Source organism: Corvus cornix, chromosome 22 (genome assembly GCF_000738735.6).
Source record: "Corvus cornix cornix isolate S_Up_H32 chromosome 22, ASM73873v5, whole genome shotgun sequence".
Classification (NCBI taxonomy): domain Eukaryota; kingdom Metazoa; phylum Chordata; class Aves; order Passeriformes; family Corvidae; genus Corvus; species Corvus cornix.
Window position 1 is genome coordinate 1,927,973 of NC_046351.1, and position 17,788 is coordinate 1,945,760.

A 17,788-nucleotide genomic window follows, 5' to 3' on the forward strand; every position below is an offset into this window, starting at 1 on the left:
CCCCTCTCCTCAGCTCTGGTGAGACCCCACCTGCAGCTCTGGAGCTTCCAACATCACAAGGATGCAGAGGTGTTGGAGCAAAGCCAGAGGAGGCCACGGAGATGCTCCGAGGGCTGGAGCCCCTCTGCTCTGGAGCCAGGCTGGGAGAGCTGGGATTGTCCAGCTTGGAGAAGAGAAGGCTCTGGGAGACCTTCAAGCCCTTTCCAGTGCCTAAAGGAGCTCCAGAAGAGCTGGAGAGGGACTCTGGACAAGGGCCTGGAGTGCCAGGACACAGGAATGGCTTCAAACGGAATGAGGGTCACATTAGATTAGATATTTGGAAGAATGATTTCACAACGAAATTGTTGTGGGTGGGTAAACAGTGGCAGAGAGGCTGCCCAGATAAGCTGCCCCATCCCAGGAAACATTCAAGGTCAGGCTGGACGGGGCTTGGAGCAACCTGGTGGAGTGGAAGACGTCCCTGCTCCTGGCAGGGGCTGGGCTGGACCGTCCCTGCGCTGTCCCTTTCCTCAGGCAACCCCAGTGATCATAGTGCAAGTCAATTGTTCCCACTCTCCCCTTCAAGTCCAGTTTCAAACTGGTTCCTAAGAGCAATCAGAACCACGTAAAACACAGCTTAGTCCACAGAAAGTAACTCGAGGCCCCAGCTGAGCTTGCAGAACCACCAAGCATGCAGAATGAAGCTTACTCAGAGACGTTCTAGAAGCAGAAGCCATTTCATAATGCCAGGAATCCTTTGAGGAACGAGGACAATCCAGTTTAAAAAGCGCAGGGATTGCCTCAAACCCTGCCGAAGTCCTTCTCTGCGCTGATCCCGAGGATATCCGGGTAGTACCGGCGCTTCCGAGCGAGGTGGTCCCAGGAGCAGCTTGAAATGATTTGAGACTTTTCGCTCTGACCCAGTGAAATCCAGAAACCAGCTTGGATGTCACCAAGGAAGCACCAACGTCGAACCTGTAACTCCAGCAGAGGGGGGACCCCGAGGCTCGTACTTGGTGTAGGGATCAGCTCCTCCTGGCTCAGCTGAACTCTGTGATGGCTTCAGAAGGAGAGGAGCCACAGCAGAGCTATGAGCAGATAAAATTCAAGTGTTCTGGGAGGTATTTCATGGATTTAGCTCAAAGGAGGGAGGCGCAGGTTCCACCCCGCTCCCTTCAGCTCGTTTCGTACTGAAAGGTCCCATTGTTGACCAGCGTGGAGGAGATGTCCTCTGCCACCCCACCCAGGTGCAGCTGGTCCAGGGTCTCCAGCAGCGTGTTCACGGAGGCCTTGGTGCCTTCCCTATTCTGCCACTTGTAGAGCATCTGGTAGAAGGCGTCCTCCGTCCTGTCCAGGACGATGTCATTCTCCTCCAGGTGCAGGTTGCGGCCAAATCTCCTCCAGTTGTCCATGGGGATCTTTTTGGCAAAGATGTAAAAGGAGAGCCGCAGCACTGCAGGGGAAGGGGACAGCTCAGAAGGGGCCGAGCCGGGGCAGGAATCTCAGCCCCACACACATCCCTTGGGCCCCAGCACTTACCGCATTTGGGGTCAGTCTCTGGCGCTGGAACCAGCTTCCTCTTGGGTCTCTCACTCCCACTCTGCGGCACCTGGAATGACAGTGTCACTCCTGGAATGATGATGTCACTCCTGGAATGACGATGTCACTCCCGGAATGGCGGTGTCACTCCCCGAATGGCGGTCTCACTCCCGGAATGGCGATGTCCTGCAGCACCCACCAAGCCCCAGCACCAGTGTGTGATCTGTGGGGATTGGAGACCCTCTCCCTCTCTCCTGGGGCTGTTGGGGCAGGACACCACCACCCCCCCACCCCCAGGACATCCGTGTTTCCTGGCTCTGGGACGGCAGCAGGCCCCGAGATGGGGGACACACGAGCTGCGTTTGCTCAGCATCAGCGTTAAACCCTCCGAGGGCTCTGGCACTCGACTGCAACGAGCTGATTTCACCACCCTCATCCCACCAAGAGACCCTTCACCACCTCCCTGAGTGGTCCAGCCCTGGAAGCCCCCCAGGCTGATCAGATCGTGGCCGAGCACGAAGGGGCAGAGGGTGCCATTCACGTACCAAGGGCTCTGCCACCGGGTGCTGCTGCTGGCTCTGCAAGCGCTCGTTGATGGAATTGTCCCCCGTCCCTGTGTACCACGGCAGCTTCCGGAACATGGAGGTCTGTGCCAGGGGAGAAGCACAAACCGTGGTGGGTGACCCAGGGAAGGCAGGACCCTGGGATCCAAGGGCATGGATCACCTGCTCATCCTGAGCTTGAAGCCCTCCCCTACCCTGGGATCTCCACTGGAGACCCTGCATGTGCCAGCACTGCCGCCAGGGAAGGGTTAATGGCACTGAGGAGGGGGCTGGAAGCACCCAGGGCACTCCCAGAGAGCCTCCTCTGCTTGGCCCAGCTCTCCCACAACCCTAAAGGGAGAAGCCTCGTCCCCTGCTCCTCCAGCCTTCCTAGGAATTCCTGGATGAGCCTCATCCCCTGCTCCTCCAGCCTTCCCAGGAGCTGTGAATGAACCTCATCCCCTGCTCCTCCAGCCTTCCCAGAAACAGCTGGAAGAGACCCATCCCCTGCTCCTCCAGCCTTCCTAGGAATTCCTGGATGAACCTCATCCCCTGCTCCTCCAGCCCTCCCAGGAGCTGCTGGCCACATGGGGAGCAGAGGGCAAGGGGGACCTCACCCCACCCCACAGGCAGAGCCATCCCCTGCTGCCACCCCGGGAACTCACCACCATTTCGTAGGGCCTCCTGCTCGAGCGTCTCCCATCCCCTGGAAGATGGAAACAGGGCTGTGATCCCTCTTCCTCCAGGCAGGGCCCTCTTCCCACCCAGCCCACACCGGTGCAGAGCCCCTGGCCCAGGCGGGTGCTCCGGGGGTCCCCTGCACCCACCTGGGGAGCGGCAGCAGCACCACCAGAAGCAGATTGCAGCCAGAAGCAGGATCGCGACCGCGACCGGGATGGTCCAGGAGTCTAAAGCAGATAAAACAGGGGTGTGGGCAGCTTGCTCCGGGTTTCCCCTCAGCAGCAGCTGCCACCCCCACCCCTCAGCCCGTCTGGCCTCCCCCAGCATTCCCCCACTCACGGGTGGAGCCGGTGTCCGTGGCAGGACCGCACTGGAGGTCACTGTAGGGTGTGCAGGGTTTCAGCACCACTTGACCCTCGGGACACCTGGGAGAGGGGGAGACAGGGCGGGCTCAGCAGCTGCAGCTCTGATGCCATTTTGGTTTTTGTTTTTTTTTCCTTATATATTCCCTGTGTTCTTTACACGTGTGTTTGTGGATCATTGTATCAGTGGCCAGTTTTCCCAGGAATTTTCCATGGCCTTTCCCTAAGCAAAAAGACAAAACGAATTCCAGAGCTCTGAGCGCCGCAGAGCACAAGGTCTTTATCCTATCCTGGTTCTTCCTGGCTACCAAGGTTGAGAACAACTCTTGGGGATACATTTCATGGAGAAAGTACAGCCAGTGCTGGGGGGGGCTCCAGAGAAGGCGCTTGACCTGAGGGGAAATTGCACCACCACCCGTCCTCCTAATTGGTGCTTTTTTATCAATTACACTAATTTCCTAAAACCTATAAAAACTGTATTCGCCCCATGTGAGCAGACTTTTGTGGAGCTCCTCCATAACTGCCCCTGGAGGCCTCCAAATAAAGACCCATTTTTATAATATCTCCTCACTAAAATCACCCAGAGGTTCATTCCCAGGCTGGCAAAAAGGCAACGCTCCAGCACGGACCCCGTCACATGGGAGCCACCCCGTCACCCGACAGCCACCGCGTCACCCGACAGCCACCACGTCACCGACAGCCACCGCGTCACCTGGCAGCCACCGTGTCACCCCACAGCCACCGCGTCACCCGATGGCCACCCTGTCACCCGACGGCCACCGTGTCACCCCACAGCCACCGCGTCACCCGACAGCCACCGCGTCACCCCACAGCCACCGTGTCACCCGACAGCCACCGCGTCACCCGACAGCCACCGTGTCACCCCACAGCCACCGCGTCACCCGATGGCCACCATGTCACCCGATGGCCACCGCGTCACCCGACAGCCACCGTGTCACCCCACAGCCACCGCGTCACCCGATGGCCACCATGTCACCCGACAGCCACCGCGTCACCCCACAGCCACCGTGTCACCCGACAGCCACCGCGTCACCTGACGGCCACCGTGTCACCCCACAGCCACCGCGTCACCCGACAGCCACCGTGTCACCCGACGGCCACCGCGTCACCCACAGCCACCGCGTCACCCACAGCCACCGTGTCACCCGACGGCCACTGTGTCACCCGATGGCCACCGTGTCACCAAACAGCCACCGCGTCACTCGACCCACCTGGGCTGGCACTTCTGGCACATCTCGCAGGGGTGGTCGGGCGGGCAGAAGGTGCCGTTCCTGCAGGCACACACCGTGTTCCTGGTGGGCTGGCAGCCATTCACCTCCACCTGATCTGGGGGACAGAGGGGACCCGGCTCCATCCCGGCTCCTCCGCTCCGACCCCAGCTGAGCCGCAGGGCCGGGCAGGAGCAGGTCACTCCCTGCTGTTGAGTTTCAGCCTTTCCTGCCCCACAGCTGCCCGTACCAAGGGAAAAGCAGTGCCTGGATCAAACTCCACCAGCAGCTTCCAGTGCTGCTGGGGGCCTCGTCCTCCTGCTCCTTGCGGAGGTCTCGTGTCCAAGCTTTGCACAACAGATGTAGGAGGTCTGCACAAATTCCAGCCCCAGCCACTCTCTGGGGACACTGCAGGTGACACTGTGCTCTTAGAGAGCTCAGCTGGACCCAGCCTGAGCCATCAGCCCTGGTCCCACCTCCCCCCCTCCAGCTCATACCTTCCCTGCACTTCCTGCAGTCCCGGCACTGCCGGAGGGCGTTTGGATATTCCATGTACTCCCCATCTTCGCAGGGCACACACCTGCCAGAGCTGTTCTGTTCTTTACACTCCTCTGCAACGTAGGTGCCTGAGGAGAAAGGGCAACTCTGAGCACATGGGGAAGGGGCTGGAGCCCCAGGAGAGGCTGAGGGAGCTGGGAAAGGGGCTCAGCCTGGAGCAAAGGGGGATCAGGGGGGACCTTGTGGCTCTGCACAAGTCCCTGACAGGAGGGGCAGCCGGGGGAGTCGGGCTCTGCTCGCAGGGAACAGGGACAGGAGGAGAGGGAACGGCCTCAGGCTGGGCCAGGGGAGGCTCAGGGTGGACAGCAGCAGGAATTTCCTCATGGAAAGGGTGGCCAGGCCTTGGAATTGCCCAGGGAGGCTTGGAGTCCCCATCCCTGGGAGTGTCCAAGGAATGATGGAAGTGGCAGTGACAAGGTGGGGATCGGGCACAGGCTGGATTTGGTGGCCTTGGAGGGCTTTTCCAAGCTGAAGGATTCTGTGATTCCACCACCAGCAAAGCTCAGAGGCAAATGAGGAGCCAACAAAAGGAAAATATTCCCATAATGAGTGCCGAGATCCCTGACAGTGGAGCAGGGGGGAGCTGGAGCTGTCCTGCCCCTCAGGAGGAGCGAGGACACGGAACAGGAGCACAGAGAGGCTGCAGAGGTGGGATCAGCACTGGGACCACCTCACCTGAAGGGCACTTCTGGCAAGAGAGGCCATTGGCCGCCAGGTAGTAATCGTCCTTCCCTCCCCAGCCTTGATCCAGGAGATCCAAGCTGTCCCTGCTCCTCGGTGTGACAGCACTGGTTCCCAAAGTAGCCGCCTGTTCAAAAATACAGAAAAAACTTGGGTTAAAAACCACCCCAACCCACGGGGCAAGGGGAGAAAGGGAAGGGCGAGAGCTGCTGTGCCCAGTGAAGTGGGAGAGGAGCTCCGGGATGGCTCAGAGCTGCCGGAGCCAGCGGCCAAACCTCCCCTTGACTCAGCCAAAGGCACTTCCTCCAAACCAGGGCCGGTTTTTCCTTGGCAAAGCCTCCGGAGGAGGTCGGGAGGATTGCAGGGGAATTCCAGGTGCCCGGTTATCAGCAGGGCAAAGAGGCGCTGATGACCCCTTTTCCTTCCCCAATTTCTGAGCACACCAACAGCCCCGAGTGGAAGGGGAGAGTCGGGAAGAGGAACGGGTTTGTGGGAGGAAACCGGCCCCGTGTCAAGGCTGGAAGGTGCCCACAAGAAACCCCATGGTTGTCGCTCTGGGCTCCCAGGGGACAGCACGGCCTCGTGTTCCTGCGTTTTCCCTCTGATCCTGCCGTGGATCAGGAAGAAAAGGCACATTTCCGCCAGCTCTCCACGCCCTTTTTCTGCTGCCTCAGCTCCTTCCGCCCTGGCCGGGTCACTGCGGGGGGACGATGCCAGCATTTGTCCCCTCAGGCTTTGGGGGAGTTTTGGGCACCTCAGTGTCCCCAGTGGGGACAATGCCATTGGTGTCTGAGCCAGCACAGGGCTGCCCCACGGATATCCATGGATATAAACCTGCCCCACGGATATCCATGGATATGATCCTGCCCCACGGATATCCTTGGATATAAACCTGCCCTACAGCACTGCCCCATGGATATCCATGGATATGAACCTGCCCCACGGATATCCATGGATATAAACCTGCCCTACAGCACTGCCCCATGGATATCCATGGATATGGACCTGCCCCACGGATATCCATGGATATAAACCTGCCCCACGGATATCCATGGATATAAACCTGCCCTCCAGCACCTGCCCCTCCACCCCGGGTGGCAGGGACTGACATGGGCTGCAGGAGGTACTTCCCTCCCCCCCCCCCATCCCTCCCCAACACGGAGGGTAAAATCTGCCTTTTAAAGCAATATTTCCCCCGTGAGTCAGGAGCTGCCTGGAATGGCTCAAACAATAGAGACGCCGTCCTGTCCCCTGTCCCAGCACCGGTCCCGCCTCCTCTCCGGACACTTCCCGTGCCAGGACAAGGCAAAACTGGCTGCAGCAGGTCGGGGACGGTCACGGGGCTGCAGAGGGTGACGCAGAGCCACAAAGCCACCACTGACACCGGCCAGGCCACGGCGAGGACAAAGCCCACCACAGAGCCCCCGCGCCCCGGCCAGCCCGGGAACGGGGCCAGCTCCGGACTCTGACTTGGAGGGATCAAATCCATGTCCCTCCAACGCCTTCTGGCTCTACATCTCCCAGGTCCTGGCTCTGCTTCTCTTTCCCCAGCTAGGAACGTTCGCAAGTTTGTAAAGTGCTTTTTTTTATTCACTTGAGGAGCTTCAGCCACAAGGGCTTCACCCACTCTGGTCTTGGAAATCCTGGGAGCAAAGGGACAATTTGTCCCACTTCCATGCTGTCCCCAAGGGGAAAAAAATCCATGTTTGTTGCCTGTTGAACTGTGCCACGCTGTGAGGGTGATCACAGCGACAGCACGGCGCTCTCGGCAGTTTGGAAAGGCCCCTCGGCCGTGGGATCTCACGGCTCTACAGGGAGCAGCAACAAGTGCACGATAAAGTTATCAGCCCACAGCACCCACCCCTGCTGCCATCCCTGACCAAACCACCGGTTGGAAAATCCAGCCGTGGGTGATGCCTTCGGTTTGAACTTTTACATTTCTCCAATCCTGCGCTGCCTGCTGGGTCACTCTGAGGTTTCCTGTGGCCTCTCAGCTGCTGCTCTCTCGTGCTGGTCACACATAACAAACCCTCGCTAGGTTTGCTCTCCAAGGACACCTCCATTGTCCCAGCCCCCAAAATGTGTGAACTAAAAGCCTCTGAAGAGGAGAGGCAAACTTGGGGTAATTACATCATTAACGGAGGTTAGAATTGGAGAATTAACCCTGATATGCAAATGGGTCAAACTTATAAAAGGCTGAGGAACCCGGAGTCCATCTTGGGTGGAGCCTTTGGCCTGCCCAGGGTGAACCTTTAAAGGCCCCACAAATCAATCCCTGCTTTTATTTTCTGACTCTCGTCTGGCCTCTGTTTTCAGGAGCCACATCGAGGCATCACAGGCAAGCCACGGTAGAATTCAGGAGTTTTCACCCACAGTAAACAACCCAAGAAAGCCTGGAGGCAGAGGAATTAGAGGCACCACGGGAATCCCTCATCAGCCTCTTCCTTCTGGGGGATCAAGTCTGGAGAAACAGCTCGGGAAAGCATCAAGCTTTGAGCTTTCTCTGCTTCCATCCTCAATTTGTTTTTCTCCCGAGGTGATCCCAAAAGGAGCTGGACCCTGCAGGTGAGGACAGACCCCTCGCTGAGCTCCCGACATGAACATGGATGAAACACCCCGCAGCCCCTGAAGGCAGCACGAGAGAACCAGGGCTAAAAGAGATGCCGGGCAGACACCTGATGTCATCTGCTCCAAGGACATGGGGCTGATGCAGGCGGGGATTTTCCCCTGGAATTCCTGCACGTGGAATTTGAGCTCCAGCAAACTGAGTGATCCAGGGCACTCATCCTCAGAAACCTGTGGCCTGTGTCCAGGTCGTGATGCAAGAGAAAGAGGACACACCGACGCAATATCGTACCATGACACGGTGAATCATCAGCCCGAGCAGCTCCCCTCCCCCTTTATTAAAAAAGGAGGATAAAAAGTAAAATAAACGACGCTGTTACGAGCGTGGCCTTCGGTGATGGGTTTAGTAAGGCTTGACTTTATCAGGCCAGTCTAAATAAACTCCGCTAAAAAATGCAGAGAAGGAACTGGATGAGAAGCTCCCACTAAAAACCTGTTAATGGGCGGTGCTGATGTAATTCCAGCGCTGCGGGAGCAGAGCACGCCGGACTCCGTCAGGGCCGTGGGGTTACAGGCCAGCCCCGGGAGAGAAGTCAGGGCAAGATCTCTGGAATAAAACCCAGGGCAGGATCCTCCCGACTTCAAGTGAATACTTCAGGTATTTCCCGACTCTCCAGCATCCAATCCACGGGGAGCTATGATATGCCCAGGCGGAGTTTGCGATCCTCAAACTTTGTGCCACGGGTTTGGTCGTCATTCGGGCGAGTTGCATTCCTGCACCGGCCAGCCCCGAGCCGCCCGCATCCCAACCCGATGTGCTAAAACATCCACAGGAGCTGGCAAACTCGGCTTTGGAGCGAAGGGAGTGGAAATCCCCTACCCTGGGAGCCGAGCCCCAGGTCCAGCCTGCAGCCTGTAATCACCGTTCCCCGTCCCCGCCGGGCCGTGTGCTCGTGAGATCGCCTTTCCCATCGCTTCCCATTCCCCTTCCAGGCTGCTGCTTCCCCCCGCCCCCGGCCTCAGCCTCACGTCCTCCCTATACCCTGAACCCACCCCTCTGTGCCGGGCCCAGCTGAGCCCCCTGGTGCCCACCTGCCCAGGTGAACCCCCCTGGCCCCATCGCCTCAACCCCCCCATCCCCCGGGCCAGGTGAGCCCCACCGCCGCTGCTTTCCCTGACGCCCCCAGACCAGGTGAGCCCCCCCCAGCTCCCCCACGACCCCCGGAGCAGGTGAGCCCCCCCGACGCTCCAGTTTCCCCCGACTCACACGAGCCCTTCAATCGCTGGGAAAGGCGCCCTCCCATCCGCCGCTGCCCCCCAGGTAACCCCACACCCCCCCCCACCTCCATCCAGGGGCACCCCTCACTCACACAGCCCCCGCCGCTTGGCTGAACCCTCACCAGGGCAGCCCCCAAACACCCCGATATCCCCTCCTCACCTTTCCCACCCCCCCCCAGCCCCTCGCCGGACCCCGTCCCACCCCGCCGCTCCGAGCCCCTTCACGGCGCTGCAAGCCCGGGCATGTCGCGACAGCACCGCGCAGCCCCGACCCGGGTCCGGACCCCCTGGCCGCGCTCCCGGAGGGTCCCCAGGGCCCCACGAGCCCCGTCCCCACTCACCGTGACCAGCAGCAGCAGAGGGAGGCAGCGCCGTCGGAAGCCGGCGCATCGTGAGCGGAGAGCGCAGAGGCGCAGGGCGGGCGCGGAGCGGGCGCGGAGGCGGGCACGGAGCGGGCACGGAGCGGGCACGGAGTGGGTCAGGTCCCGACACCGCTCTGGGACAGCCGCTCCAAACCACGGCGTCGGCAGAATGGACAGCTCAGGCCGGGAGGGGGAATTTTTATAGCAGTGGGGCGGGACACCGAGGAAGAGGAGGTAAAAGGGGCTGTCCCAGCGCAGGTCCCCTCTGTGCAGCCTCAGCGTGTTCTTCCGCGGGGGAAACCGCAGGAGGTTTTCATGTGCGGTTTGGTTTGCCCGAGAAGCTGAACTGGCTTTCACAGAACTTTTGGTTTTTAGCGTCACTTATTTTCTCGTTTTATCGCTCACACCTCAAGTGACCAAATCACTTTCGAAGCTCCTGAACCACACGGGAGCCCTCAGGAATGATTCCTCAGGGTGTTGCTTCTCCCTCCATTTTGCATTTTTTTCCTATCACTCATCGGGCTCGACCGAGCAAAGCCGCGGGGGTTTTGTGTTCCGGGAGAAGGGGGTTGAGGGGACAGTGCCTTGGTGAGAAATCCCCGGATTCTGGTGGGGTTCAAGGTGCAAAGGCACAGCACGGCAGCCTTGCAGAAGCTCGCCGTCTCACCCCTGAGCTGGGAAGTGGGGAAATTCCGCCTCGTTTGTGGTTTTTTTTTTTTTTTGGGTTTTTTTTTTTTTTTTTTTTTTTGTGGGATAGAACTCGAAATGGAGGGGAAAAAAACCCGTAAAAAGTTAAATCTTTGGACTTTCTGCTGTTACACAAACGGCTCTGCTGCTGCACGTTATCACGGGAGAAAAATTAATTCCAAGAAAAGTCTGATCTTACTGGGATGGTGGAGGTGCGGTGGGATGGCTGCCGGGAGTGTTGGAATGGAGGGGCTTTGGGAAGGACAGGCACGGGAAACTTCAGAGCCCCTTCGAGTACCTAAAGGGGCTCCAGGAGAGGTTTCCAGGTCTGTTCCAGGATCGTGATTCTGAGAGAAAGCCGAGGCAAAGAAAGCTTGTTAATCTTTTCCTAGTCCTGAACTCTGCGTTAGTCCCGAGGTCCCTTCCTGTCGCCTCCCCGGTGACTCACCGGAGGCTGTTAAAAAGTTTGCAGCGCTGCTTTCCTCAGCAGTGCCGGAGGCAGAGGAATGTGCAGGTAACACATTCCAGGTGTCCCTGAAAACAGGGCCAGCGCTAAGGCAGGGTTACAGGGAAAATGCTGCTCACCAGGGAGATGCTGCTCGCCAGGGAAAGGGCTCCGTGCGTCCACAACCCGGGTGCCAAGGGGCTGCTGAGCCCATCATCCCACCAGCAGGAAGGCAGGAAGGCTCCTTGGATCCAACTGCATCGGTAGGATCAGAGCTCGTCCATGCAGGATGTGGATATTTGGGATATTCTCTTTGGTGACTGCACTCATCAAACAGTGGCCATCTGGTTGTCTCCTTGCATGGGGAATTATTTCAACCACCATTAATGAAGCTGAAGTGTGATTTCGAGGAGAAGAAGCGTTCCTGCTCATTTCCTGGGTGGGTACTTCTATTACGAGCCCCAAAAAGTATGCAGGGCCTTTTGTTTAACCAAAACCATGTGCTCTGTGCTTTGGATACCACTGACTGCAGCTGAAGTCACCGCAGTCCTTAGAGAATGATTCATTTTGCAGTTAGGCCAGAACTAGGATGAGGTTTAGGCCTAGGACTAAATGCTAATAAATGTGCAAATGGGATGGGGCAGGACCCTGTTCACCCTCTCTCTGAAAATTCAGCCTGATGCTCTTTAGGGAGCTGCCGTGCCTGAAGTCAGCCGGGATAAATCGGGATGTGCGGGAAGGGGCACACGGAGGTGGAACGTCGCAGTTTGCCCCGCGGTTTGTCCCGGCTCCCAGGCCAAGCTGATGCCTTGAGAGGCCACCTCAAAACAGAGCCTGGACAGAAGTAAGGAAATAAGGTGGGTATTTATGTGAAAGGCTTTCAAAGGTACCCCTGGGAGCCAGAGGCCACTGCCCAGATGGGCCCCAAGGTGGGCCCCAGGTCACGAGTTCTTCACACTTTTATAGGTTTGGTTCTTTGCATAGCAGGGTTAATTCCCAATTAAAGCTTCAGTTAATGATGGAGTTTCCCCAAGCTCAGCCCCTTCTCAAAGGCTTTTGGTTTACACATTTTGGGCCTAGGACAGTCTGGGTGTCCTTGGAGAGCAGGCCCGGAGAGGCTTTTGTTATGTCTGCCCAGCACAGAGAGCAGAAGTGAACAGGCTGCAGGAAACTCCAGAGTTACACAGCAGGCAGTGCAGGGCTTGAAAATATAAAAGCTCAAACCTAAGGCATCAATCCCAGCAGTGGGAGACCCTCAGCATCCAGAGCCCGGGATCCCATCCTCCTCCCACCAAACACTTGTTGGGAAGCCTCAGGGTTTTTCTGTCTCAGTCTCCCCATTTACAAAACCGCCCTGAGTTATCTGCGCTGACAAACCACAGGGAGGTATTTACACACCTCTCCGGACAAGGGCGGCTCAGGGTCCGGCCTGAGGGGGTTTAAGCTGTGGAGAGAGGTCAGCAGGGCCACCCCCTCCCAGTGCCTGGCCATCCCCAGGAGTGGGACACTGGGCAGACACATCGTTCCTTCTCCTGGAGGAAGCACTGCGGCTTCCATGTCGGGTGGATTTTGGGCAGGCTGTCTGGGTGAGAAAGGGGTCTGTGTTTATCTGCCAGGGCCAGACCTCCAGGCCTTATCACCCCCAGCCTGCTTATCCCCTGGAGCCAGGAGGCTGCTCCCCAACACCACCCTGGGGGGAAATTGGGCACGTTGAGAAGAAGAGCGGGGACCCAGCGTGGTTTTGGGGTGTTCAATCCTCCCCTGGCTTGCTCAGTTCTGCTGCAAGGGGAGAATGAAACGAGCGGGAGGGTTGGAGCTGGAGCTTGGCTGGCCGTGGAGAGAAGGGAGGGCTGGAGCCTGAAATTCCCCCAGGGAACGGAGCAATAACAAACGGGTGACTGGGGAAGCTGAGCCTGCTCACAGCTAATGGGTAACCCCACACAGGCTCCTCCTGTGGCACACGCTGCCACTTCAGACCCTCCAAATGTTCCTGTCCCGTCTGACTCAGCGTCTGTTTGTCCAACATCCCGCTCTGCCAAAGCTGGGGCTGTGGGAGGCTCTAATCTCCCGTCCCAGAGCGGCTCGCTCGGAGCCGTGGCCCTCAGCCCGCTCTGGGGTACGTGACCGTTCTGGTTTTGTTTTTGAGCATCACGCCTCAGTTTTACCTCCAGTTCTTTGTTCCCTCCCGCCTGTTTTGGTGCCTGCGAGGGAGCTGAGGCCACGCGATAATTTTGACCTCTCCCCCCCTCCACCCCCCCGCCAAATGAGTTATTTGTCTCATAAATTCCAAGTTCCTCTTTGAAACAGAGAAATAATTAAAAAAAAAAAACCCTCTTGCAGTCTGTGAACTGCACGAGAATGGAGCTCAATTCCTTCCCTCCTTGGGCAAGCCTGGGCAAAGCACCCCAGCCCTCCGTGCCTCAGTTTCCCCTCTGCGGCGAGGGGGGCTCAGATTTCTGCCCTCACTCCCTTCGCCTGCTTTATTTTTGGGGTTTGGGAGGTGCTCGGGGCAAGCAGGTGGATTTTTCATCCTTTCTCCCTTCCCCTTTCCTGAGGCAGCTTCCCAACCTCCGAGCAGGCAGCCCATGGGCAATAAACCATTTAAAGGAGCCCTTGTCGTTCCCCTGCCAGCCCAGAGCCCTAGAAACGGGGGAAAGGAAAAGGGAATGCAGAGGCTGGACTCAGATCTTTTCCCTCCTCCATTCCCTCTCCGTGAACCAGGACTTAAAAGGAGCTCTGGGATGAAGGAGAGGGTGAGGGTGTTGCAAAACCCCGTATCCAAACCCCGTATCCAAACCCCGTATCCAAACCCCATATCCAAACCCCGTACCCAAACCCTGCACCCAAACCCCATACCCAAACCCCGTATCCAAACCCTGTACCCAAACCCCAGACCCAAACCCCATACCCAAACCCCAGCTCCAGAGGCAAATTAAAAATTGGGTTTGGGGAGTTAAACCCTGAGGACACCCTGGATTTTTTATCCCGAATTTCTCAGAGCACGTGGATTCCTTCTCCAGCCAATCTCCGGTTTCATTTCTATCTCGTTAATTAATTTATACCACTGGGGTTTTTTTGTTTGGTTTTCTTTTCCCAGAGCTGAAATCCCAGGAGGGGTTGTGCCAGTTTGGGCTGGGGAGGGAGCCCAGAGTTGTTGAGTTTTGCTCACGGGAGCTGTTTTGGGCTCTGTGCTGAAGCCGGGGTCGTTCACAGCGAGGCGTTCTCGGTGCTGCTGAGCGGGGCCGCACAACCTCACGGCTTTTCCTGCTTCCAGCGGGACAGGAAACGAGACTTTGGGACTGGACACAGCTGGGACAGGACGCATCCCTGGCCACGGGAATGTTCAGCAGGGTAACGCTGGTGGAGAATCATGGAATCGTGGAATGGGTTGGGCATTGGGAAGGGGGCTTAGAACTCATCCAGTGCCACCCCTGCCATGCCCAGGGGCACCTCCCGCTGTCCCAGGCTGCTCCAGCCTGGCCTTGGGCACTTCCAGGGATCCAGGGGCAGCCACAGCTGCTCTGGGAATTCCATCCCAGCCCCTCACCGCCCTCACAGGGAAGAATTCCTTCCCCATATCCCACCTAACCCTGTCCTGTGGCAGTGGGAAGCCGTTCCCTGTGTCCTGGTGATGCCATGAAGATTTTTTGCCTTTTCTTTTATACCCCTGTTAGACCTTTTTACAGCTTCTGTATTCCCAGTGCTTTTTGCCTGCACTCTTGGACTTGTTTGTCAAGCTGAGAGACTCAACATTTTAGAAGCTTCGTAGCCAGGGATCAGTGTGCCCCAGAGCCCAAGGTGCTCTCCAGAACACATTCTGTAAGCCAAGATAGAACCAGCCAGGGGAAGGTTCCTTGGGGAGGGGGGCTCACTTGAGCCTCTCATTGGGGAATCTTTGATAGATCTGCTAATTAGTAAAAACCTATAATGTTCTTCCCGATCTTTGGGGGCACACTTGGCGGGGTGCATCTCGATGCACATGACCTGGCCGTGTGCACCTAAGGATCCTTACAAGAAATCCCAAGGTAAAATCCCTTTTCCCCTTCTAACCGTGGCTGACTCTTGATTTTAAGACCAGGAAAAGGCATCACTGGCACTCCATGCCTCAGAAATTGTCTCTCTCCCGCTTTCCTCCCTCCAGGCACTGCAAGGCCACAATGAGGCCACCCCAAATCCTCTGCAGGTGAACAATGCCAGCTCTCCCAGCCTTTCCTCACAGCAGAGCTGCTCCATCCCTCGGGAATCCCCCTCTGGAATCACTCCAGCAGCTCCATGTCCTTCCTGTGCTGTGTCCCAGGCCAGCTCTGAGGTGGGGCCTCACCTGGGAAGGGCAGAGGGAAGCAGGAATATTTGGAATGATGGGATTTATCTTCCCAAACACAGGGATCCCTGGATCCCTGCTTTCCCAGGAAGGGCAGAAGGGAAGCAGGAACGTTTGGAATGATGGGATTTATCTTGCCAGATTCGTGTGCTGGATCCCTGCTTTCCCAGGAAGGGCAGAAGGGAAGCAGGAATGTTTGGGACTATGGGTTTTATCTTCCCAGATTCGTGTGCTGGATCCCTGCTTTCCCAGGAAGGGCAGAGGGAAGCAGGAACGTTTGGAATGACGGGATTTATCTTCCCAAACACAGGGATCCCTGGATCCCTGCTTTCCCAGGAAGGGCAGAGGGGAAGCAGGAACGTTTGGAATGACGGGATTTATCTTCCCAGATTCATGTGCTGGATCCCTGCTTTCCCTGGGAAGGGCTGAGCACCTGCCTGCCATGGGAAGCCGGGAAGGAATTCCTTGGTTTGCATTCCTTTAATCCCAAATTTCTCAGAGCACGTGCATACCTTCTCCAGCCAATCTGTTTTAATTTATATCTTGTAAACTACATCATGTTTTTTTTCCACAGCCGCATTTCCTATCTCAGTGTCTCTTCCTCTCCCACGTGGACTCCCGAATCTCTCCCCATCCCGCTGCGGGGGAGCAGCCGTGTGGGGCTGCTGAGCTTCCAGCTGGGATCCATCCACTCCGGGGAGTTTCTCATCCGGAGCAGCGCAGGATCAGATCATCCTTGGCTCTTTTTACCCCCAAACATGTGATGCCTGCTCCAGCCGCCTCCGGATCAAGGCCAAATCCCTCAGGTTGACAAACAGAGCCCCGCGGGCCTCCTTTGAACAAAGCCTCGTGATCCCGTGCTGCCCTTTCCTTCCTGGATCAGCGGTTTTTTTGTCCCTGATAACACCCAGAACTTGCCCTCCTTAAAGCAAGGCTGGATTCTGGTGGGAGCAATCCCAGCCCCTCAGGTGGGAATGGCACAAAATGGTGTTCTTTTGGGGCTAGAAGTGGAGGGATTAATAAGAAATGTCAGCTTGGAATGAGCTAAAAATAAACCCTGCGTGTGCTGAGTCATTCCCTGATTTCCATGGATCGCTTTAGAGGCAGCTCTGGGACCTGCTGCCGTCCCTGCAGCATCTGGGGCTGGCCAGCGGAGCAGGGCCAAGGTGGTGTCACCGAATTCTGGGGAATTCAGACCATCGCTGGCTTTTTCATTCCAATTTCAATTCCTTTTCCTCCCCAAGACACTTTGAATCAGACTCCGAGTGTGGAAAAAACGGGGATGAGAGGAAAGCAGCTCCACCCGCGGCTGCCAGAGCCTGGCGTGAGCTCCAGGCCGGCTCAGCAGCCTCGGAAAGTCCCTTCCCCATGGCAGCAGCTCCGTGTCCCGACTCGCTGAGGGCTGCTTGGCTTTTCCCTAAATTCCAGAGGATCCTGTTTGCTTCCCGCTTTTTCAGCAGCGTTGAGTCCTGCTCTGGAAAATCCCAGATTTGGGGCTGGGGGATGCAGGGACAGGAAGGGAAGGGAAGGGAAGGGAAGGGAAGGGAAGGGAAGGGAAGGGAAGGGAAGGGAAGGGAAGGGAAGGGAAGGAAGGGAAGGGGAAGGGAAGGGAAGGGAAGGGAAGGAAGGGAAGGGAAGCTGTGGCTGCCCCCAGATCCTGGAGGTGTCCAGCGCCAGGCTGGACGGGCTTGGAGGCAGCTGGGATAAGGGAAGGGATGGGATGGGATGGGTGGATGGGATGGATGGGGTGGGATGGATGGGAATGGGATGATGGGATGGATGGGATGGGGTGGATGGATGGGATGGGATGGGGTGGATGGGATGGGATGGGAGGGATGGGATGGGGGGGTGGAGGGATGGGATGGGATGGGATGGGATGGGTGGGATGGGATGGATGGGATGGGATGGGGTGGGATAGGGAATGTGGGATGGGATGGGGTGGGATGGGGATGGGATGGGATGGGATGGGGATGGGATGGGATGGGAATGGGATGGGGTGGATGGGATGGGATGGTGGATGGGGAATGGGATGGGATGGGGATGGGGATGGATGGGATGGATGGGATGGGATGGGTGGGATGGGATGGGATGGGATGGATGGGGGATGGGATGGGATGGGATGGGATGGGATGGGATGGGGTGGGATGGGATGGGATGGGATTTAAGGTCCCTTCCAACCCAAACCAGTCTGGAATTCCAGGATTCCATGGAGCAGAGAACAGGGCTGCTCCTGCCTGGGTCAGGAGGACACAGGGACAAGTATGAGAAGCCCCAGAGTGGGACCCACGGTGGGGTCTGACCCCAGCCAAAGGGGTCCCAAATATTTATATATAGAAAATAATATAATAACTATAATAATAGGCATTGGAGAGGTGTCCTGGGTATATATTTATATTTAATATACATTTAATTTATATTTAATTTATGTTATATTTATATTTATATTTATATTTATATCTGTATCTATATTTATATTTACATTTATATTTATATTTATATTTATTTATATTATATCCGTATTCATATATATTCATATTCATAATCATATTCATATCTGCA

The 17,788-nt window shown here is 57.0% G+C and overlaps 1 protein-coding gene and 1 long non-coding RNA gene across 5 annotated transcripts; one reads left to right on the forward strand and one right to left on the reverse strand.

Annotated features, from left to right (window-relative positions):
* Positions 1 to 209: 209 nt before the first annotated feature.
* LOC104694835 (tumor necrosis factor receptor superfamily member 10A-like) lies at positions 210 to 10,157 on the reverse strand (the record flags this gene model as incomplete). The annotated part of the gene is made up of 10 exons (XM_039564439.1): positions 210 to 1,432; positions 1,519 to 1,588; positions 2,064 to 2,165; positions 2,726 to 2,766; positions 2,888 to 2,968; positions 3,081 to 3,166; positions 4,336 to 4,450; positions 4,830 to 4,958; positions 5,566 to 5,698; positions 9,756 to 10,157. Coding segments are annotated over 10 exons (1,437 nt in total), but the record flags the coding sequence as incomplete, so codon positions are not given.
* Positions 10,158 to 10,357: 200 nt separating this feature from the next.
* LOC109145831 lies at positions 10,358 to 16,733 on the forward strand. 4 transcript variants are annotated; one of them, XR_002047495.3, is made up of 5 exons: positions 10,358 to 11,347; positions 11,599 to 11,765; positions 14,006 to 14,259; positions 15,050 to 16,197; positions 16,474 to 16,733. It is a non-coding gene; the product is annotated as an uncharacterized LOC109145831 (long non-coding RNA). The 4 variants fall into 4 exon arrangements; XR_005603567.1 differs by lacking the exon at positions 16,474 to 16,733 and having other exon boundaries at positions 15,050 to 15,217; positions 15,804 to 16,453; XR_005603566.1 differs by lacking the exon at positions 16,474 to 16,733 and having other exon boundaries at positions 15,050 to 16,453.
* The last annotated feature ends 1,055 nt before the right edge of the window (positions 16,734 to 17,788 follow it).